This window comes from Stylophora pistillata, chromosome 14 (genome assembly GCF_964205215.1).
Source record: "Stylophora pistillata chromosome 14, jaStyPist1.2, whole genome shotgun sequence".
In the NCBI taxonomy this organism is placed as follows: domain Eukaryota; kingdom Metazoa; phylum Cnidaria; class Anthozoa; order Scleractinia; family Pocilloporidae; genus Stylophora; species Stylophora pistillata.
Genome location: NC_142532.1, coordinates 4,824,879 through 4,847,515, shown reverse-complemented (window position 1 = coordinate 4,847,515; position 22,637 = coordinate 4,824,879). Strand labels below are relative to the sequence as shown.

Sequence of the window (22,637 nt, the reverse complement as noted above, 5' to 3'; positions counted from 1 at the left end):
ACGGTCAAAGTTTGGGCAATTTTTTCGGCCAATAGTTATTTCTTTCCACTGCGTTAAATTCTAAATTTATTTAAGCTAATTATTCATTTTACGCTTTCAGCCTATTGTAGGAGTTGATTTAACTTATTTTAATCGGTACAGAAACGATGTTCCATGGTTTATTTTTGCAAGAAAACTTGGCTTTATCGATAGCTCATGAGTTTCTTTAAGATTCTTTTCAGTTTTGTCATCGTCATCCTCATTGTCCTAAAAACAATTTTAACAGTTCGGTGTAAATCAAAAAATAATTTTTAATTCACTTACTCGCTACCTCTCTTTCGTTTTACACTTAGACATTTTTAAATTTTAAATCAATTAACAGGTAAAAAACTCAGTCTCATTTACTCTGACTTAAAGTTTCTTGATGAAGATCAGTACATTTCCAAAAAGCTTTTTGTACCTCGCTTTTTGAAAAAAAACAAAATACCAGGAAATCAGTTGACCAAACTTGGAGATCAGCTGCAGAACTAATTTAAAAACAAAGTTGAAATGGTAAATTGGCCACCGTAACGATTACAAAAGCTGACGTTTCGAGCGTTAGCCCTTCGTCGGAGCGAATAGAGGAATTGTGAGTTGTGTGTGCTTTTAAAGGTAGAAAATGGAGCTACGTTATTGGTGGTAACATGGCAACGAGAAAAACACGAGTAAATAAGTGGAATGAAAAGATTTCGTTAATCCCTGTGGGATTTAGACTGCCAGTTTGAAAGATGAGCTTTTATTCAAGAGTTTTACGACTTTCCGTGCTACCTAAGTGTAAGGAAAGACCGCAGATTGCCATATGTTGCTTAGAATGATTAGGTAATTAAAATGTCTAGCGACTGGTTTCGATGTGTCCTTGTCATTCCTTTCCACGTCTCGAAGGTGTTCTCGGAATCGGTCACCTAGTCTTCTGCCTGTTTCGCCGATGTATATCTTTTGCAATAAGTTTGCAATAAGTTTTGCAATAATTTCGTTACCCCCACCGACAGAGCCCCAAACAGTTTCTTTAGAAACTATCAGCCTTTATTAATTTAAAAACAGCATAATGGATAGAAATGATAAAAAGAATCTCCCGTTTTTTTAGAGTTTACTCCCTTAATTAAAAATTTTGCCTTGAGAATGATGCTTCTCTTCCAATGTCATTAACCAAGTATATTTTAATTTAGCGTTCAGGCAATCAGTCATATTATGCAAACAGTGCATGCAAATATCCATTAGAGCCACACAATGTTTACCTGGGAGTTACTGAATATCTGTCAACTAATTTGGACCGTTCTGTTTGCAACAGAAGCCACGCCATGTTCAACAACACAACTGTTCATTTTCAGCAAAAATCTAATTCCCATCTATTATCAGACGACGTGACAGAGAGCATTTATACTTTCTATTTCTCTACATCTATTGTCCTCACTGTTTCGTCACCAGTGGCGGTGGTGGGAAATGCCCTGATTTTGGCGACAATCTGGAGAAGGACCTTTACGAGAACATCATTCCATCTTCTCCTCAGTGGTTTAGCGTTCACTGACTTTTGTACTGGTCTTATTGTTCAACCTTCCTATGCTGGGTTCTTTCTGACATCTTCAATTTACTCTTACAAGTCGGTAATTTTTTTTGTAATATTTGTGAGTAGTGCCATCTATTTCGTCACGGTTACGATATCAACTATAACACTAATGTCCATCGAACGATGGCTGTACATGTCTCGAGGATTCCATCTAACATCAAATCGAAGACGTTTCACGACCACTGTCAGCATTATTTTGCTCCTTCCGATTCCAGCTGTAGTCATTCGCCTTCGCAGTCTTGAAGACAATCTTTTTTTCGCTTTGGTAATAGCAGAGATGTTGTCTTGTTATATTCTAATATTGTTCGCCCATTTCAAAGTTTACAAAATTATTCGCCGACATCAGCACCAAATACAGGCCAATGGGATATCTCACAACTTTGGTCAATCTGCAATAAACTTAGCGAAATACAAGAAATCTGTGGCATCCATGGTTTACATCTTACTGTTATTTTCCACTTGCTATGTGCCTTACATCATATGCGTTTCGATTCCTTTCATTTTTACCTCTACAGATGATTATAAACTTACGATTGCTAGAGAAACGTCGATAGCTCTTACATTTTTGTCTTCATTTCTCAACCCAGGTTTATACCTATGGAGAATGAGAGATTTGCGCAATGGCCTTAAACAAATGTTTACCTGAAGCAGTCATGGAGAGAAATTTTGTTTCTCATATATTATGGTGATAATTTTTATTTTTCTCCAAGGTGACCATAGTTTTAAATCACGTTTTGATTCTTGTTAAAACATAGCAGGTTATTGTAAAAAGATGTTCAAAAGACTGTACCGAAATGAAACATTAGACCTTCGAGCCAATTCATATAAGCAAGGAAAGAAGTAAAAAAGAAGAAAAAACAATTATGGTATATGGAACATTTTATATCACTGTAGAGATATTCTAAGCATTACAGTGATGGAGTGTCTGTTAAGGGGAAGCGACAAAATTATAACAATATACATAACAAGCTAAAGAAGGAAAGAGACGAGAACGACTGATGATGGAAATCATATCTTTGTAAACTAAGTATTAGCTCATGCACTGGATATAAAAGAAGCTATCAGAATGAGTCTATTGATCTAAGGGTTTTGAAGCTTCTATCAATCATCGGCTCAATAACCAAAGGCCATGATAATTCAAGTTGTTCACTGCCGGGGACATGAAAATATACCCTTAATATTATGGAAAGTACCACATAGTCCTCTCTTCAGGCGAGAAAACACTTAAAATGAGACGGCTAAACCAAAAGGGTGGCTAACTTCCTTATCTTCAAAATAATCGACGTCGTTATAACTATTATGATCATCCGAATTTGAATTTTAGCATAAATTTTCCTTCTTCAAAAAATAGATAGAGGTACTTCTATTTCTGAAAGGAGTACCATCGCCTTTAACCGTATGGAATTAAAATTTTGAATTGCTAACTGGAGGGAAAGCCCAGGGAAAGTTCCGCAAAATCTCACTTCAGTTTTTTTTTCCGCTGGGGAGGTTCTTCGTTGGTGGAAACTAAAATGGTTGTTAAAAAATGTTTTTTCTGAAGATTCAATTTTTATCTGCTGTTTGATATCTTGAATCCTCTGGGGCAAAATATGATGCAATCGCATGCTTGACAAAAAGTCTTATCACGGACCCTAGGCCTGGAAACGAAATTTTAGTTAGTTGATTCCAGTCTTCCTCGTCTAAAAACAACATGGCGGAGAAGTCGTAGGAACAGAAGTATCTTAGTATAAAGATTCTGCTTTGATTTGTCAAGATCCATGTAAATTTTATGGCCAAAAATGACACAAAGAGAGAAGAAACGTGTTCATGTCTACACAGGGGTGACAAAAGAAATATTCGAGTCAGATATAGCTTCTAAGCGAAAGCCAGCTCTTTTGCGAGGACTCCACATTGGAAGTGCTTGTGGAAAGTGGACACCTGAATATCTTGCTCAGCATGGTGGTGAAAAGACAGTGAAGGTTCACGTCTGTCCGACTGGGAAGATGGACTTTATTCACAAAAACTTTGCTTACAAGTAAGGAGATAATAAAAATAAACCGGCTGATGCTTGATGAGATAATCTAGATAACCCATGACCTAATTCAGCGTCAAAATATAATTTACTAATTCCCCCATGAATATGAAATAAGGGGACAGCCGATGTTATCGTGTAAGGTTGGCTGGAGAAATATTGTTTCGAGTGGCCAACTGAACATGATTGTATTAAAGTGCCCCCTTCTAACTGCCTTACTGTCACACAACCACAAACTATTTTAGAAATGTGATTTTTTTGTTTCATACTGTTTTATTTACATGCCCTTCTTTTCTTTTGTTGTTGTTGTTGTTGTTTTATTTTTGTCTTTACTCTGTGACATAGATGTACTCAGTAACAAGACATTCCAAGCACTCTAGGGGAGAGGGGAAATTTTGACTTTTCTACTAGTTGTTTGGATGCTTTAACACCGAGCTTCGTATAGTTCTCATCAAAATATACTTGTTTAGTCCATTTTCTTCTGAATACTGCTCCAGCCTAAAGATAAGCAAGCCTGGCTTGTGAAACTGACCTCTCCAAGGAAGGAGAAGGAAGAACAATACTCCCACTAGCTTCTCTTTTTAAGGAAAATTTATCAATTTGTGCGTAAATTGACAATCTTAACGTTAATGCTCTCTTTCCCTCACACAAAATTTCTACAGGTATAAGCCCCCACCCCACAAAAACTTCAATGAAAGTTATCTTTACAAGGGATCGACGTTTTCAAAAACCTGACAAAACCTTCCTTTTTCCTTTTTATTTTTTCTCTTTTTTTTTCTTTTTTTTCTTTTTTTTTTTTTCATTTTCAGAACTCTTCCATTTAACCAATTTGTTATGCGGACCAGTGAAACTGTCCATAAAGAATATTTTATTTGCCCAGTAAGTAATTTATACATTAACTTTTGATGGTCTAAGTTGAGAACAGTAAGGTCTCGTAGAATATTATGTAACATGAAATAAGTATTAAGGAATAAAAGTTGTTTATATGACACGTACAATTTAATTACTTATTATCTGGATGACAATCCATACTAGGAGTGACTACATTATGCAATAAATGATATGGTGCTTCATTATAAATAGTATCAAATAATGATACTGTAGTATCAGTGAAAATTAACAGTAAAAAAAAAAGTGTTTCAACCATACTTTTTGGCCATTGTCAGGTGAATGGTAATAATGAAATAATGAATATATATATATATATATATATATATATATGTGAGTGTTAAAAGTATAAAAAATTTTTGCAGTTGTAAAAGAGACCATAAAACATACAAAGAGAGAAATAATTAGAAGCTAATTGAATATGTCAATATTAATAGATTTAGTTAAGTTAATCTCTTGAAAGAATGGCAATTCTGTTTTTAATCAACAAGAAGAAGATCAGAAATCTGACACTCAACTTGACAGTCTGATTTTTTTTGGACTCAGGAGGAGAAATATTATCTAAGATCTCTTGGAGATGATCCTAGAAAGGTATGAAATCAATTCATTTAAACTTCATTGCCAGATGTCTTTCACTACTTTAAGAAAATGTTATTGTTAGACTCAAACTGTGCTTATATCTTGTTTATAGAGAAGTGGTTGGTTAGCAAGGATTCTGAATAGGCCATTTTTGATATATTAAAATTCTAACACGGCACTGAGGCTGGGGGGAATAAAGCAAAAGAAATTCACTTTTCATTTCTCAGACCGCCGCCCAGTTAGCCCAATGGATAGTGCACTGGACTGTTGTGCGGGAGGTCGAGGGTTCAAGCCCCAGCTGGACCAACACTCAAGGTCTTAATATAATTGAGAAGAATTTGCTACCTTTCTATAACATCAAGAAATGGTTAGATATTCTAGTCTTCTCAGATAGGGACGAATAAATGGAGGTCCCGTCTCCTGCAGGGTTGGGGGTAGGAGACGTTAATTTCCCACACACAAGGTTACTGCATGATGGATGTCCTCCCCTGGGTTGGGATGGTGGGATGTACAGGCCCCCATTTTAACCAGCTTCAAGCAGAACTGGGCTGGCTTGTCTAAATATTGTAAATACAAATACAAACCTCTATCTGATTTCTTTTGTTTTATTCCCCAAGCCTCAGAGCCAAATTTAATTTTTGATATTGAAAATAGCCTATTAAGCTAGATTTTTGTCATCATAACCAAGTTGAACACAGTTCTTGCAGTAGCTATTTACTTTCTTTCCATCCTCTGTTTACCTGTGAATTTATAACGGTCACCCTCTCTTTTCTAACTTTCTTTTCTTATCCTTATTTTCCCATCCCCTTATCCTCATTTCACTTTCTCCCAATCATTCTATTCTCAAATTTTTTTTGCCAACATGCTAGTGATACGTATATGTGCACGATCCTTCGCAGTAAAGCACTATTTGAGCAATAGTGAAAATCAGACCTGAAAAAAATTTCAGGCCTGTACGGGATTCGAACCACTGACCTCTGCGATACTAGTGCAGTGCTCTACCAATTGAGCTAACAAGCCAACTGGGAGCAGGCCATCAAATTAATTCGACATAAACCCGTAGATGATAAATCAAACAACAACAAACATATGAAACATATGTATGAACTGCGGTTATGAAATGTATATGTGCACGATCGTTCGCAGTAAAGCACTATTTGAGCAATAGTGAAAATCAGACCTGAAAAAAAAATTTCAGGCCTGTACGGGATTCGAACCACTGACCTCTGCGATACTAGTGCAGCGCTCTACCAATTGAGCTAACAAGCCAACAGGGAGCACGCCATCAAATTAATTCGACATAAACCCGTAGATGATAAATCAAACAACAACAAACATATGAAACATATGTATGAACTGCGGTTATGAAACGTATATGTGCACGATCGTTCGCAGTAAAGCACTATTTGAGCAATAGTGAAAATCAAACCTGAAAAAAATTTCAGGCCTGTACGGGATTCGAACCACTGACCTCTGCGATACTAGTGCTATACTATACTAGTGTGATACTATACTTTGTTGTTGTTTGATGTATCATCTACGGGTTTATGTCGAATTAATTTGATGGCCTGCTCCCAGTTGGCTTGTTAGCTCAATTGGTAGAGCGCTGCACTAGTATCGCAGAGGTCAGTGGTTCGAATCCCGTACAGGCCTGAAATTTTTTTCAGGTCTGATTTTCACTATTGCTCAAATAGTGCTTTACTGCAAACGATCGCGCACATATATGTTTCATAACCGCAGTTCATACATATGTTTCATATGTTTGTTGTTGTATGCTAGTGATAGTTTCATAAACATTACCACTTGTGAAGAGTGTCTGTCAAATTCTGCATTTTTCTACCCACAAAAAAGTCTACATTCCATTTTGACGTAGGAACAGTGGACAAAAATTTAATTTATTTATTTTAATCATTACCTACATGTAATTTAATTAATTAATATTAATAATATTATAAAAAATAATTATTAAATTAATAATATTAATAATTTAATATATAGTTATCATTTTTTTTGTTCATTGATCAGATAATGTGTTTTAGGATGCAGTTTTTTTGACACACATCCATGTTTTTTTGTTAGGATATCTCTGACATAGCAGTTCAGTTCCCCAACTTAGCACAAGATATAAAAATCCCAAAGTTGTACCCAGAGGACAGATTCTTTTCAAGTGTGTTCAGAATCAGTTCAGCACAAGGGCAGTTATGGACACATTATGATGTAAGTACTGATAATGTATTTATTATACATTACGTAAAGGTCTGATTGAATTATTATCATACGGCAAGGTCAGGTCTTGAGTTCAATTTGAGCTTTCTGAATGGTTCTTACTTGGTCTGGATTTTTCCAAAAGGACTGTTTCCTTGGATTTGGTCATATACTGTATATTGTGGTTCTTGAAAGCTAGTAAATTGAAAATAGACAAGTTTGGTTCAAGCGCCATGTAAGTTACAAACGAGTAATACTTGCCTGAAGCTACAAGGAAGAATGTTGTCCTTGACTGTTTTTTTTTTTTATCGGACTTCACATTACTAAACCTTAAGCTAATATTTCTCATCATGGCCTGCACACTTGGTTAATAAGAAATTATCACCTCATTCATCTCATTAATTTTCAAGTTCATCACACGTGGCAAAGATTGTCACTTTCATATTTTGTTGGTGAGAGAAATCAAAAGTAAGTGGGAATTGAATGTTGTTGAAAAGGCAAGATTATTATTGAAGATGACTTCAGAAAAGTTTCTTATGCCTGGACATTGTGATCATCTATGTTGGTTCTTGTCTCTGATTCCTATTGGTGCCCCTTGGTGGAGGGTGGAACTCAAAGAGTGAAACTCATCAAGGGTGACCTTAGCCTAAATGAAACCCAAAACTGGAGTAAATAACGCCCCATGAATCCCATAAACTACACATTGCATCTTTTCTGTATAGAAATGACAACAAACTTGAAGCAAATATGCAAGAAGATGAACCATTCTCAATTTCCCAGCTTACTCAAATTCTCTCTTAGCAGTTCTGATTTCCAGCTCCGAGAATCCAGTTCTGAAAATCCAGCTCTGTCTGGATTTTCTCGTCAGCATTCTGTTTTCATCTCTAAGCCAGTCAGTGACCTATATGTCACTGTATTTCACTGTGTTCGTTTACACTGCTGGTTGCAGCAGTATGTGGGACCTGTGATCTGTGTTAGATATAAAACAGGTGTGTTGTTAAGCTCGGTTCCAGTTCCCAGGGCCAAGTGTGAGAGCATGCGACCAGTAATCAGGGGTGTCATGTGATCTGAACTTCATCTGACACCGGCTTCGAGAAATTCTTTGTTGCACACTTGGTAAAAGATGAAACTTAAAATCCTTCTTTGATTTTTACAGATTATGGACAACCTTCTTATTCAAGTGACGGGAAGGAAACGCGTTGTCCTCTACAGTCCAAAAGATACAACAAAACTGTATTTAAATGGTGATAAATCAGAGGTAATGGATATCGACCACCCAGACTTAAAAAAGTTTCCAAAATTTGCCGAGGCAACGCCCTTTGAGTGCTTCTTGGAGCCTGGTGATGTTTTGTTTATCCCTGCTATGTGGTTCCACAATGTGATTTCTTTACAGTTCGGAGTAGCAGTTAATGTATTTTGGCGCCATTTAGACGCGGGCTTTTATGACAGTAAGGACACGTACGGCAATAAGGATCTGGTCCCTGCCGCCAGGGCCATGCAAATAATGGACCGCGCCATTAAAGCGTTAGAGGAGCTTCCTGAGGAATATAAAGATTTTTATGCCAGGCGGTTGGTTTGTAAAATTAAAGACAGATGCTACAGTCGTGAAGACAGGAATGATGATGTGAATGGTGATTCTCCAGAAGATGAATAAATAAGTGTTGGTCTGAAAGGAGATTTATGCAGTCCTAAAATGACATAACAACGACAACAACTAAAACATCATCAACAACAACGGAAAAGAAACTAGTTGGGGCGCGCGAGAAGATAACTCGCGTGCGAAAGGTGAGTCGCGCACATAGGGCGACCCACGCGCAAGAGGGTAGCAAGTTTTTCGTGCCTCACCTTTCGTGCAAGAGGATAGATAGCACTCTTGTGACTACTGGTAAACCACTCGTTTATTCACTTTTGAATCAATTTTGCTAAGCAGACTACGCTCTGTAAATTTTTTTGTACATAGGTTTTGCGCCGACTCCAAGGTAAAAGCACGTTTTACCCGGGAGGCGATCCTTCGAGGGCGTGCACGATGAAAGGAATTCCTTGCTGTCGCGTTCTCAGCGCAGTGTTCAACCAAACACGAAGACTTTGCAAATAAATGTGTTTATTTATCTCCGGTGTCGAGTGGTGAAACTTCATACAACTAAAATACAGAAAACGATGAAACGGAAACAGAAAACAGAAAATACGATTAGGGAAAACAATAAAATAACAGAAAGATGAAAACTTACATGGATGGTGCTGCGATGAGTGATAAACTGACAAATAATGAGGTTGTAAAGTGAACTCTACCGAAACTAAAGACGCAACACACGAGCTCCTAACCGAACGGGCCTGGGAAACTAAGCTGACCGAGTGGGTCCCAGGGCCCACTGACAAACAAAGGGGCAAAACCTGTAACACTTGCTCTTACAAGTTACTTACTTAGTCGTTTCCTTGCCAAGTAAATCCAGAGCTGTGAGCTTAGGCTGGCTCTCGAATGGTTGCAAGATAGATAGCACTGAAGTAATTTTACAGGGTCGACTGATGGGAGAAATTGATACGCTGTCCTTGATGCGGTATGACAGCATAACCTCCAATCCCCTTTGTACGAGATCTTTGGAATTAGACAAAACAAATCATCTCGCTAGCCTCGATATTTTGGTTAAGGAGGGAGTTGTCTCGAAAATCTAATTACAACCTGTGCTATCTCTAAATTGTTCCACCTGTATCAATCTCATGAAAAGCACGTACATGGCCAAGGTCATAAGCTTCTCAAGATTAACTGTATGATTCAACAAAATAACAAGAATTTCACTTCACTACACTCTGCTACAAAAACTCATCTGTCATTTTGGTTAACGAGGTACAATTGTCAGCAGCGACTTTGAAATGTTATTACGTTGGTTTTAGTTGTTTTAGATCGATTTTAGCAAAATAAAATCATAAAAAAAGGGATGGTGTTATTTGAGAAATGTATTTAGAACCAAGACAAAGGGGGTGATTTCAGGCGAAGAAAAATCATTTAATCCGGCAAAGATGAAGTTCCCCAAACTACTTCAATTACTTTGCGTGCTCTTATTGTCAAAGGTAACTGAACACTGTGCGACTTTTAATGAAGAAAATGAAGTTTTTTTTAGAAAAGTCAACAAATTTCTTCCGTTTCGATTGTTAAAAAAGCAAAAAAAGATTAAAAGAAGTAAAGAGCGCCTCATTAAAAAACACAATAATACAATATATTTGCAGGAAATTATAAAAACCTGCCCTCTGGAAACTCATTTTTCGCTTTTGGATTGAATTTTTAGCTTTGAATGGAAATCTTGTAGCTAAAGAACACATTTTCCATATATGTAAAGTTTTTTTTTTAATTTACTTTGTCCCATGCAAACTTTCCGTAATTCTACTCCTTTTCAACGGTTGTGAAACTAACTTCCTATTTCGAGTAAACATAATTTAAACAGATGTGGATTGCTTCACTTTTATTACCAAATGGCTTTCGAAACGAATGCTAAATTGTTTATTTTCAGTTGCAATATAATTTTATCGTATCAGGAAAAAAAACTGAAAACTGCAAGCCATTCCCAAGAGAGAAGAGTGCGTCGGCTTAAATTCAAAAGGCGATCAAGCGATTTATCGTAAAGAACTGAAGTGTGCAGATCTTCCGGCCACGCATGGACATCTGAAGGTACAAATGCATCATCTTTTTTGAAAAAGAAAGAACGAATTAAGTCATTCTGTTTCGTCGGAAGATTTTTTTGCAGGTGTGCAAGAAGTCTCTTTTTCTATATTCAGTTGCCATCATGTTTGAAATACTAACTACTTGTTTGAACAAAAACGGCGCTTTTAGCTCGAGTGATAGTGCTAAAAATTGTTTTAATTACCAGGGCCAATTTTCAAACAGAACGAATAGGGCGAAGCATCGAATACTTCTTAGAATACCCTTTTGGCCACATTTGAATTAAATTCAAAAGGCGATCAAGCGATTTATCGTAAAGAACTGAAGTGTGCAGATCTTCCGGCCACGCATGGACATCTGAAGGTACAAATGCATCATCTTTTTTGAAAAAGAAAGAACGAATTAAGTCATTCTGTTTCGTCGGAGGATTTCTTTGCAGATGTGCAAGAAGTCTCTTTTTCTATATTCAGTTGCCATCATGTTTGAAATACTAACTACTTGTTTGAACAAAAACGGCGCTTTTAGCTAGAATGATAGTGCTAAAAAATTGTTTTAATTACCAGGGCCAATTTTCAAACAGAACGAAAAGGCGAAGCATCGAATACTTTTTAAAATACCCTTTTGGCCACATTTGTTCTTTCTGAAGATTTTTCTCAAGAAGAGAATGATGCTTGAACTTTTGCGAGTGCTGTCGGGAATTTGATGCTCTATCTAAACAATAACCCTAAGTGATCATTTGCTTAATTCTCGTTACGTGATTGCAAAGGCACATACTGTGCAGCTCAAATTTGCGCCACTTTGCGCAAAATTGGGCAAAAAAGCATAGGATAAAAATGTAAAGAAGAAGTCGTGAGAGAGAGGCTACGCTGGTATGAAAGCATTCTTCCTTTCTACGGTTTTAATTAAAATGTACATATGAAATCGAATTTTAGTTTTACAGATTATTTCATTCCCGTTTTCAATTAGAGCAAGGACATATATAATTGAGAAATGTACAATTAAGTATCGAAGTCATTCTTTAATTGTATTGTTTTTTTACTTCGCTCTGAGATTGGCCTAGAAAGCTTGCACCACGCTCTCGACCAATCCGATAAAAGTTTCAAACAAATCGTGCCGTGGTCTCTTACATTTCCTTGTGGATGATCAGCGGCGTTTCCTAGTTGATAATGCTAGCTGCTAGTATAACTAACTTCTATTTGATGTCTCCCTATTTCTGATTTGACATCTGCAGTCTTGGTTTTGCGACAGGCCTTTTATATGTTTACGTCAATTTCAATACTCAAGCAGTCCCCTTATCCAAAGTATTAGAAGTTCCGTTTGCGTGGGACGGAAACACGCGCGTGAAACGTGTCTTCGCCACCGATCCAATAATCGCGTGTTTCATCGCGCGCATATCGCGTTCTTTAGATCTCTGAGCGAATCCCGGATACTTTGTGAGTCAGTGTTTTCAAAATAAAAGCCAGATTTTAAACTTTCCAAACAACACTTTGGTCAGACCAAATGTTTTCGTCTCCAAGTAGTCAAGATAGGCTGCACGATAAAAGACCTGTTTCGACTGATAGAGACCTCAAAAAAGCCGTAGAAATATAATTTAGTTTTGTGGAATTGTGGTCAGCCTCAACTCACACTTTGACCCGCCGTTTGAAAGGCCTACTCCGGGTCGCCTTTTTGCGAAGTTGATCATCAAAAAAAATATGGATGGTATCGTTATTTTAAAGATTCAACATTTAGCGAGAAAATTCTTGTTGCATAAGCCACTGTCAAAATGTCGGCATTTTCAAATTGTTTTTCCTTTTCACACACAAGCGCTAAAAGTCTTTTCGGATAAGAAAAGGACAATATACTCTTATTTACTGGACATGTTGAATTAATAATATTTCGTCAAAATGGTTTACTTTTTCCTTATTTCATCCATTACATATCATGTCTCGTTTCTGATTGATATCATTATAAAAAAGATTTTTTTAATAAGCTCCCCTGCTCAATATCGATAAGGTTTCAAAACGAGCGTAGGAAAATATTTTCATTGAAAAGCGAAAGGTTTTAAAATCGTTTCCTTTCACATACATGATTTCATTTCAAAGTCAGTTTTGTACACCGGCTTGGAAAACCTTTAAATTTACTGATGTCAAATCTTGTGAAACGAAAGCGCATTGGTTGACTGAGTCTTAATCGGAAAGAGTAAATATCGAATAAAAATGCTGTCTGGATGAGACAGTTACCAAGCCTGCTTAGTAAGGTGCCTTTGCATTCTAAAAAAGAGGGATTTCTGAAATCAAAGTACCAGCGATGACAGACTTGTTAATTGTTCTACTTGCATAATTAAAGCTTTTCCGCGGGCGACACACATTGAAAAACGATCAATCACGTACACTGTAGTTTTCGCTCGGTTCAACTCTCGTCTTCCGCAACGATACAAGTTTCTTTATCTTCTCTCGAATTATCAAAAAATATAATAAAGAAAAGAGTCCAAAAAGAGAGGCATACAACCAATTCAAAGTGACGACTAATGATGTTTGGGCGTAAGCTTTTGAATAGTTTGCTCAAAGAATTACTGTAGTCAATTATTTGATTTCGTAATGTTTGTTTATGAAATTGAATGTACCTTCCTCTGAAACGAAAACAGAGCCAATCATCCAGACTTAATTGTTATATTGTGTAGTCGAGCTTGAACGCTCAGGGGAATACAAACAGTCAGGAGGCATTGTGTGTACACCGACGTTGGATAAAGCTCTTGTGTGGCCATAATGTAGCATACTTTTGAAGCAAAACTGTACACGTGTTTTATCTCATCGCATCAACTCGTTTATTTAAACGCTCCCGAGCTTTTTCAAGGTAAGTGCGGGAATTTAAGTGAATTCTATTAGAGATGCATTTATGATTGAGAAGTTAATTACTGTAAACCGCTAGTTACCAGAGGCCGGTTGGCAAACTTGAGTCAGTTTCAGTGGTTAGACGACCTTGGAGGAAATCGCAAAAATCTTGCCAGACAGTCGAGGAGAGCAAGCACTGGTTTGAATAGCTCTCTTCTCTGTTTACAAAATGTAGAGTCTGCCACAGGATAATCAGATCTAAATGCAGTCCTCTGTAAAATTGTGTCCTATGAGTTTAGAATTCGGCATGCGTTGTTCATTTTTGATCCAACTTCCGGTACATTAATGGATTTTTCTTTTCTCAATAGATAGTGACAGTAATTAAGCCTCGAAAATTGAAATCATCAACCAGTCAAAATATATATATCAATACACCAGGAAGTTATTTCGATAAAGTGATAATGTGGAAATGGATATCTCGGGAATGTTTTTTATTAACCTTGGGAAGCATTTGGCATCAGCACAACTGTTGCCACAAAAGCGCCGCGAACTAGATACAACACATCACGTCTGGAAGACTTTTCAGATTTTGCTGTAAATGTCTTGACCCAAAATAACCGCAAAATCAGCCCAGATAGATGACAAGATGGGTTAGAGAATATTTAATACGAAGATATGTTCTTAGATATCGCCCGACAATATCACTCAAACTGAAAAGTCCTTGTCGAAGGCTCAACGGACATGGAAGTTTACGGAGGTTGTGTTTAGCGTCGTTTATCGAGGTTCGTGAGTAATTATGGAACTTGTTACAGGTCACATAGTCTGTGCTCCCCTACTTTATGGCTTTTAGCCATAAAACTGTACAATATATACAAGACATGGCAGCGTTCCACTGACGCGTCGAATTAACTTTCTAGCATAGACATTTTGAAATATGAGTTACTCACTTTGAACATACCTTGATAGCACTCTTCTTCGAGCAAAAGCAATGCTGAAAATTCATGATTGTTTACACGTAAATAATGAACTGATGTTGGGGGAGTGGGGGATAACGGACAGAAAGGTAGTGTGGAAAGCCTTTTTTTTTTTTTTTTTTGTAAGACCCACCACCCACCCCACCCTCTACATCCCTCATACAGTAAAAGATTATCCGAAACAGAAAATCATCTTACAGTCAAATATTGTCTGATACATATCATGATTTCATTTGATAATAACCAGGGGAAAGCGTTCGCCGCTTTACGCTGGCACTATTTGATGAGAGATACAAATTTTCCGATTTTGATAAAAACGGCTACTCTTGAAAGACAGCCTGGATGGAATGTATAACCCTCTAAGTGGACTTAAACAAGTCCTGAAAACTACCCGTTTAGATTACCCTCTGTTGCCACAAATAGATTCCCAGAGGTAGTTCAAGGAAACCCCCTCCTATCTCTTCCTCCCCCGCGTTCATCTCCCTCCCCCCCTCCCATCACCCTCTTAAAACACTTTTCGTTCTTGGTACGAGTACGTTGACACGTTTTAACCAGCGTGTTTCTAAAGGGAAAATGTTACAAATTGGAAAGGTCAATTTCTCGATTGATCTCTGTCATACAAGATTATATTGTTAATGAAATTATAAAGTACAACCAGCTCATTATGTACACCTACAAAGGAAAAAAAGACATATGTTGCGGTTTCAGGGTGAAATTACGCGTCGACAGTGATTATTAAAATGGCCGTGTGGAGAGAGGGCAGGGAAGGGCGCCATTTTAGTGCGATCTGCAGGTGATCGCCTGATATGAGACGTTGATTGACAAGCGAGAAATCTGATGACTAGAAATCGATAAGTTTCCTCCCCGATCAATAACACAGGATGTATTGACGGCGAATGCTGTAAGCGCTATCATACTTTCTTTCACTTTGCAGCATACGTACGCACAGTTGTAAACTAGATCCGATCTGTGGTCTGTGCACAAGATGCTGGCTGTAATTTTAACAATTTTAGCTCTAACGGAGTTTGGAGAGGGGAAAAGATGTCCCGTCGAATGCACATGCTCCATGGCCAGAATGGAGGTTACATGCTTGAAGATGACGTCCTTCCCATCCATGGACAGTTTTCCGGCCAACACAAGTTCACTGTAAGTGTAAAAATTTTCGTATTTTTGTTCCTCGCTATAGAAATCGGAAATCAACCCTTTTTTTCCTACCTTCGGAGGAATTGGAATTTTGTCATTGTATAATATGTGTCACAAACATCATTCATTTCTTATGTAAGTGATGTGTTGTTTTGTGGCAAACCTCGGCTTCCTCGTGGCATGTCGCAATCGGTCGCAAGTAAGCTGCAGAAAATTTTTTCAAACATCCTTTTGTCATTTAAGGTTGCTTGCTGAGCGGAAGTTTGCTTTTTCATATTCTAATTGCAGGCCCTAAGCGTGTTGCGGAACTCTCTATATTATTTCGTAACATTGTTTGCCGCCGTAGGAAATAAATCTTTTGTCACCGTAGTTATTATCGTTTTAAGAAGTACATGGACTTTGGAATAGGCTTTTACACTTGATTACTAGATTCTTGTTTTGGTCGAGTTTTGTATATTCTTGGTAGGAAATCGGTTTCAGCGCATCAATTGTGGTCTCAATTCTATAAATATCATTTTATCCGAGGTCGTGGAATCCTATAAACGCCATGGTTTGGCGCGATCCCGTCTGTGGGTCAGTTTACAAATTGTCAAAATTACGCTGCAACATAGATTCGATGCTCTTGAACTGGTAATATTACAGCTAAGAAATCAACCCCGCTTTTTACGTTGCAGCCTCGCTAAGAAACACTCGATTATCCTTGCATTTAAGTTTCTTTTGTAAAATATCTGCTCCAAAAAATAAACTTTGTATGCAAGTTAATTTTAATCACGAGTTCTTTGCAAACGAGTGTAAGGCAAGTAGTAAATGTATGTTAATGTCTTCACACAAACCATGTCAACACAAACGACATCAGTTTAATAACAATCTTTTTTTACGCTTCAATTACTGTTTATTTTTAATTATCTCGTGATTCCTTCTTCCTGTATTTAAGTGAAATGATCTATACTTGTTTCATCTTTATATCCTCTCATAAGGATATTTGAAGAGATTTGTCAAGAAAATCTGCCGGCAAGCATTAAAAATCCACCTCACGCCGCCTCACAAGGGCTTTACCATCTGTTATTATAGTTCAATCTTTCCAGCGATATTATCATGTTTTCTATTTTGCGGTTCGCATGGTCTTTATCGCTGACACGTGTCACGTTGAAAATTCGTCGGCTTAGAGAAGGACATGTTATGGAAACCATCTGAACGGCAGATGAAATTCACTAAATCTTTTGTTGGCTTTTTTTGTCTCTTTTATTTTCAGCTTCGGATCAAAAGTTTAAGAAATCTCGCCTCAAAAATGTCGGAGCTTGTTTCGATATCTAATATCACATGATCTCAAGAGTGTGTTTTGAAATGACTTAATCTTTTAGTAAATTTTGGTAGGATCGATTAGGGTTCGTGACTTCATCAACGTTAAAGGTGCCACTTGAAATACTAGAAATGTGTCACGAACTCGCAAGACGAAAACAAGTTTATTTAAACACCCCGACAGAAAAACGCGGGAAATATTTTTAACAGGATCCATTGTTTTCTCCCAAAGGCGAGCTCTGACTCTTAACAACAGGAAAACACTTAGATATTTGGAAAGCTTCTTTATTATTTTTGTCTGAGGTTTTGCTTTAAAAGCTCCAATTTACACCTATTGTTACATCTTGGGAAGTTCAGGTCTTTAACTGGTATTTTTTACCACCCACGTGGAGTGCAATGATAATTTCAAGCTTTAACTTTTAATTATTGTGACTAATCCTTTGAAATGCGAGGCTCCTTTAGATTTAAATATTTTTTTAAAGATTTTCTTTTTCCGGAGTCTCTGCATTACTGTTTATTTGAATTTTTGACATTTTGACAGACGCTGTAAATGGTGTCGGATCACTGGTGCCAGTTACGAGAGAGAGAGAGAGAGAGACAAACTGCCGTGCCTTCTTTTTTTTTTTTTTTTTTACTTTCCAGAATTGTGCACGGCTGGTAAAAATTCTCAAATTGTACTTTGCAGAGGACAACAAAATTCGATCATAAGATTTAAGTTTCCCTCCGCTGCTTGTGTGAAAAAAGTTATCTGTTACAGAACACCGTTTTTTTTTTTAAGTAAAGAGCAGAGTTACCTAGATCGCGCGCTCATCGTAAAACGCTGGTCGTTCGCAGCTGAGAAAGGTACTAAGGGTAAACCAAGCTTCACGCTAGCGCTGTACCTACCACTCTATTTCAAATCGGCCCTTTGAAGCACGCAAAACAGCTGCTCTCGTTATATTTTCCGTTACAAGAATAATAATTTTTTTCTCTGTGAAAGGAAATAATTTCTTTATTTTGTTTCTCTCCTCAAGTTACCGAGAATTTTCTCCATCTTTTACTCCATATCGTAATCTTGCCAGTTTTCCTATATTTGCGTGGCTATACACGAGAAAGAATTGAAAAGATGCAAGGTTTTTCATGCTGTTTAAACGAGCTACTTTGTCTTTCATTCAAGCGTTGCTATCCTGTGGAAACAACAAAGGGAAAGTCACAAAATTCATAATTCAACATTTCTTCTCAGTATGTTGTCTACTTTTGTTTTTAGACTTCTTCTATGTGTAATTTTAATTAAATGGGAGCCCTGTTTGACAGCGAGCGAAGGCGTTTTCAACTGGTGTTTAACGCAACGGAAATTCGACAATGAATTTTGCCATAAATTTCTTTAGCCTGGCGAAATTTGTTCGTTAAAGAGGGGCGTCTGGCATGAGAATTCATCATTATTTCTGGATTGTACTGTGATTTTCGCATGATACCTTCAGCGAGGTGTGCGCAATGAAAATATCCTCACAATAAATGTTGCAGTAACTCCCAATTAAAAATCACTTTTCGTTTTGTTCGAAAATTCGTAAAATTTTCTTAGCAGAATTTTGTAGTAATCAGCATAGCACAGTTTTGGTTCAGAAAATAAATATAAAATGATATTGGGCGCTCTAGGTATGGAATTTTTCTTCGAGTTGAATAAGAGAGGGGAAGTTCCATATCTACAAGCAACCATATATTATTTTGTTTATTATGTAAACACTAGAGACCTTTACTGAAGAAGCGGGGGCCCGAAAGGCAGGTGAAGTGTCAGTAGCTGACTGGCGATGTCGCGGTTTTGCACGTGTGCAGTTACGGTTGTTCACAGAGCTGAAAATCTCGTAAAACACCGCAATTTATATTATGAACTCTGTTAATGCCTTCTTGGTTTTTTCCCTCTTGCAAGCACCAAATAATTGAAAACTATCGGGAAAGTTTGCTCTGTCAGATCATGGGAATAAAAGTATGAAGTTTTTTTTTACGAAAGGGCATTCTCCTTTTGGTACTGGTAAAGTCGAGCCTACATTAAATAAGTGGTCTCCCAAAGGGAATATGGCGATAACTGCATTATACACGTTCCAAAGAAAAGAAGTATCCCATAACTGACCATTTATTGTCCAACTTTTCGCTCATTGATTTCAGGAGATGAATATGGATCAAATATTACTTGAAAGATTATTCCAATTGTTATTTGAATGGTCCCGCTTTAAATAATCGTTTCATACAGGTGGGTGACAATAAAAATAGGCCGTTGGGACTCAGCAAAAGGTAACTGCTCAATAGAACTGACCGCTTGATACTGTAATTCATTTTCTTCTTTTTCGTTGTCTTGGTAACTTTTGTAGGGCTATATATCATTCCTCGTTCTTAAACATAACTGGAGGCGAGTTGAATAAATTGAAGAACCTGTCATTCATGTAAGTGTATATTATTTGCCTTTATTTTATTTTATTTTATTTTATTTTATTTTTTTTTATTTTTTTTTTCATCATTAGCGGAGAGGTAAATATTCACCGCTAGCCACCAACACTAAGGTGAATAGTTTTTGTAGTGTATGCTGAAACAGTGAGATAATGTTGCACAGAAAGATGATTGTAAATCTTTTATTCCTGCAACGATTACAACATTGTCAGCGCAAATCCCGTACGCCTTGCCCGGAGGTGAATAGAAATATTTGGAGTTTGAGTAGCCAATCAGAGCGCTCTTTCATCGCTATCTACTGTTTTAGTGTATACTAGCGTGAATTGGCCAATATAAAGAGTTTTCTTAAGCTGACGTTTCCAGCGTTAACCTTTCGTCAGAGCGGTAAGAGGAATATTGGGTTGTGATTTATATAGAGAAAAAATGGAGGTCCGCTATCGATAGGGAAATGGTAACGTGAAAAAACATCATTATCGTTATCAACATCATTATCATAATCATTAATCAATAGCATTATCAAAACCATTATAATATCAGTATCGTTATCAACATCAATATGGTTATCCTCATCGTTATCGTTATCGTTACCGTTATCGTCATCAGTAACGTTACCTTTATCACTTTCACTATCACTATTACTTATCATAACCAGTACAATCTCAATATCGTTATCAACATCAACATGGTTATCATCATCGTTACCGTTATCGTTATCGTTACCGTTAACGTTATTATTAACGTTATCGTTATCGTCATCGTTACCATTATTGTTACCGTTATCGTTATCGTTATTGTTACCGTTATCGTTATCAGTACCGTTATCTTTATCATTATCACTTTCATTATCACTATCAGTATAATTATCAACATTTGATCGTTGAAAATTCAAACTGGAACTTAACCTGCAATGCAGGCGTCTTATAAGGACAAGTTCACGTCGAGAAGCTTGCGAACCTTTATTCAACCAGCCATGTTTCATTTAGAGTCAGAGTCGACAGTGGAAGGCCGGAGGAGGGGGCGGGGAAGGGCAAAAAGAATATTCGTTGCCCCACACATCCCCTCTCCCCTTTTTTGACCGTCGCTTACCCCATTGGTACAAATTTCGTTCTCTCCTCAGCCTACCGCTACTGTAAAAAATCCAACATGACAGCTGTAATTTTCACCGAGATAATACCGAACACTCGCCCGCCAAAACTATCTGTGGTCTGCAGGCTAAGACAAAAAATGTTATCCTTTTTAATTTTTAGACGCCTGAGCAACAACGTTATAACGAACATACAAGATGGGGCCTTTGATGGCCTCAAAGATCTCTTTGAATTGTGAGTATAAAATTCCTTTGTTGACACATGCATTTATATTAAACAACCACGTCCTTTTCGCTATTGAGTCTAAGGAGAAAAGTCTCAGACGGGTTTTTTTTTTTCTTCTAATATTTAATGATTTGTTTCTCAGAAACCTGGATCACAACAAACTGGAGACCTTTCCTGTTTTCCAAAACAGGTCACCGTTAAAGAGGCTGTAAGTAAAGATATCTGTCACCAAAAGAAACTCTACACTACGAGGGTTTATATTTATACGTGAACAATGGCTGAACATCAGCAAATTCGCATTTAAACTGACATATCGACTTTTCAAAGTAGCTTTATGGACAAACAAGTTTGTCTCCTCTTCTGTAACAACCGCAAAGCTATGGAGAAAGACTTTCACTGAATTGGTGGCACGATTTGAAAGTTGGCAAATAGCAATGGTGAAACGACACCAGATATTCCCAAGTTTGACCAGGAGCAAAATTGGTCACAGGAATTATTTTAACTGATTGCGCGTTGAGCGAAAACACTTTATGGATTCTAGTATCTTTGAATAATAACACTTTTTTGTGCTGCACTAAATTACGGAAATCCGTAGCTTTCTATCCTCACCAACGCAGCACTACAATTTCTTGTAGTTTTTTTTTTTTATTCGTGTTCAGCTATTGCGTGGATTTGCTATCCGTTCAATCCATCACACCAATCTCTGACCATTGTATTGTTCCAAATGTTTTCCAGATATCTCAACCACAATAACATCAAAACATTGTCGCGAGTGTTTCTAAAAAATCTACCGGAGCTGGAACGGTTGTAAGTACAGAGTCTGTAGACCTCTTCCATTGACATTGCAATGCTTCTGTATCCATGTAAAATTAGCCTTTCTGGCCGCAGAAACATTTTGAAATTAATTCCAAAATCTTTTCGTTCGGATTTATGGCCCAAGCGTGAAGCACGCGCGCCATAAATCGGAGCGGAGAAAAACCAAGTTAGTAGTCCAGTGGTCAGTGCGCTGGACTCTGGGTCAGTTGGCCCGGGTTCAAGTACTGGCTGGGGCATGACGTTGTGTCCTTAAGCAAGACGCTTCACTCACATTGCTTCGTCTTCTCGGATAAGACGTAAAGCCGTAGGTCCCGTCTCTTGCAGGGCCAGGGGCAGGAGACGTAAATTTCCCATGCACCAGATTACTGTGTAGTGGATGTCCTCCCCGGGGTGGAATGGGTGGGAAGGTGAGATCGCTACATGGACTGAAGCGGCTGCCAGAGGCGCCTGATAAAAATGCTGACGTCCGATCTCAACCTTACGATACTGTTAAGCGCGAATGAACATATCCACATAGTAGTCTGCGCTAGATAAATGTAAAAATGTAAATGCAAATGTAATGTAGAATATTCATTATATCTTTGGGTTCAAATATAGAGGTGGAAGATTTCCATAAGGCAATTTCCGAATTACGTTTGGCCTCTTTTTCAAAACGAGGCCGGTGCTCAACCATTCTTTTGAAAATGAGTTTAATTTGCATGTGAATGAAAACTTATAATCATATGAAAGGATGAGCACCAGGACTCGTTTGAAAATGAGGCCAAGGGTAATTCGGAAATGGGCTATTCAAACTGATTTTTGAATTTAGCAGGCCGCACAGTGCATTATGGTCCGCTAATTTGACCAATCGTAGTACACGTTCTAACTGAAAGATTTAGTAAGAGGTAAATTATCATTCCCGGTATTTTAAGAAGAGGTCTGTACGTCTTCTTCTATCCCACCAA

The 22,637-nt window shown here is 37.5% G+C and overlaps 3 protein-coding genes and 1 long non-coding RNA gene across 6 annotated transcripts in view; 3 read left to right on the top strand and 1 right to left on the bottom strand.

The window, feature by feature from the left end:
- Window positions 1–983: 983 nt before the first annotated feature.
- LOC148716181 (uncharacterized) lies at window positions 984–2,649 on the top strand. Its single transcript, XM_088745157.1, has one exon. The coding sequence runs from the start codon at window positions 1,317–1,319 to the stop codon at window positions 2,226–2,228; it is 912 nt and encodes a 303-aa protein (XP_088601283.1). The 5' UTR covers window positions 984–1,316; the 3' UTR covers window positions 2,229–2,649.
- Window positions 2,650–3,248: 599 nt separating this feature from the next.
- Window positions 3,249–9,373, top strand: LOC111327612 (tRNA wybutosine-synthesizing protein 5). The gene is made up of 5 exons (XM_022931831.2): window positions 3,249–3,596; window positions 4,403–4,472; window positions 5,028–5,072; window positions 7,140–7,277; window positions 8,422–9,373. The coding sequence occupies exons 1-5, from the start codon at window positions 3,361–3,363 to the stop codon at window positions 8,917–8,919; spliced, it is 987 nt and encodes a 328-aa protein (XP_022787566.2). The 5' UTR covers window positions 3,249–3,360; the 3' UTR covers window positions 8,920–9,373.
- LOC148716180 (uncharacterized) lies at window positions 7,277–15,146 on the bottom strand. Its single transcript, XR_015995369.1, has 3 exons — window positions 14,689–15,146; window positions 8,051–8,234; window positions 7,277–7,460 (listed from the first exon to the last, which is right to left on the bottom strand). It is a non-coding gene; the product is annotated as an uncharacterized LOC148716180 (long non-coding RNA).
- The window catches only part of LOC111327611 (putative glycoprotein hormone G protein-coupled receptor), a 15,797-nt gene continuing 6,796 nt past the window's right edge, over window positions 13,637–22,637 (top strand). The window contains exons 1-6 of one of the 3 annotated variants that reach the window (XM_088745156.1): window positions 13,637–13,752; window positions 15,639–15,850; window positions 19,492–19,563; window positions 20,815–20,886; window positions 21,020–21,085; window positions 21,613–21,684. In XM_088745156.1, coding sequence (XP_088601282.1) covers window positions 15,690–15,850; window positions 19,492–19,563; window positions 20,815–20,886; window positions 21,020–21,085; window positions 21,613–21,684 — 443 coding nt within the window. In that variant the 5' untranslated portion in view covers window positions 13,637–13,752; window positions 15,639–15,689. Of the gene's footprint in view, window positions 13,753–14,253; window positions 14,513–15,450; window positions 15,851–19,491; window positions 19,564–20,814; window positions 20,887–21,019; window positions 21,086–21,612; window positions 21,685–22,637 lie in introns of those variants that run through there. The other 2 variants (XM_022931827.2, XM_022931829.2) reach the window with 2 other exon arrangements.

Bases quoted from the DNA above. Each gene is read 5' to 3' on its own strand.
- LOC148716181 (XM_088745157.1), top strand. From the start codon at position 1,317: ATGTTCAACAACACAACTGTTCATTTTCAGCAAAAATCTAATTCCCAT.
- LOC111327612 (XM_022931831.2), top strand. From the start codon at position 3,361: ATGACACAAAGAGAGAAGAAACGTGTTCATGTCTACACAGGGGTGACA. The intron at 3,597-4,402 runs GTAAGGAGATAA...TTTCATTTTCAG, and splicing joins CACAAAAACTTTGCTTACAA to AACTCTTCCATTTAACCAAT. The intron at 5,073-7,139 runs GTATGAAATCAA...TTTTTTTGTTAG, and splicing joins TTGGAGATGATCCTAGAAAG to GATATCTCTGACATAGCAGT.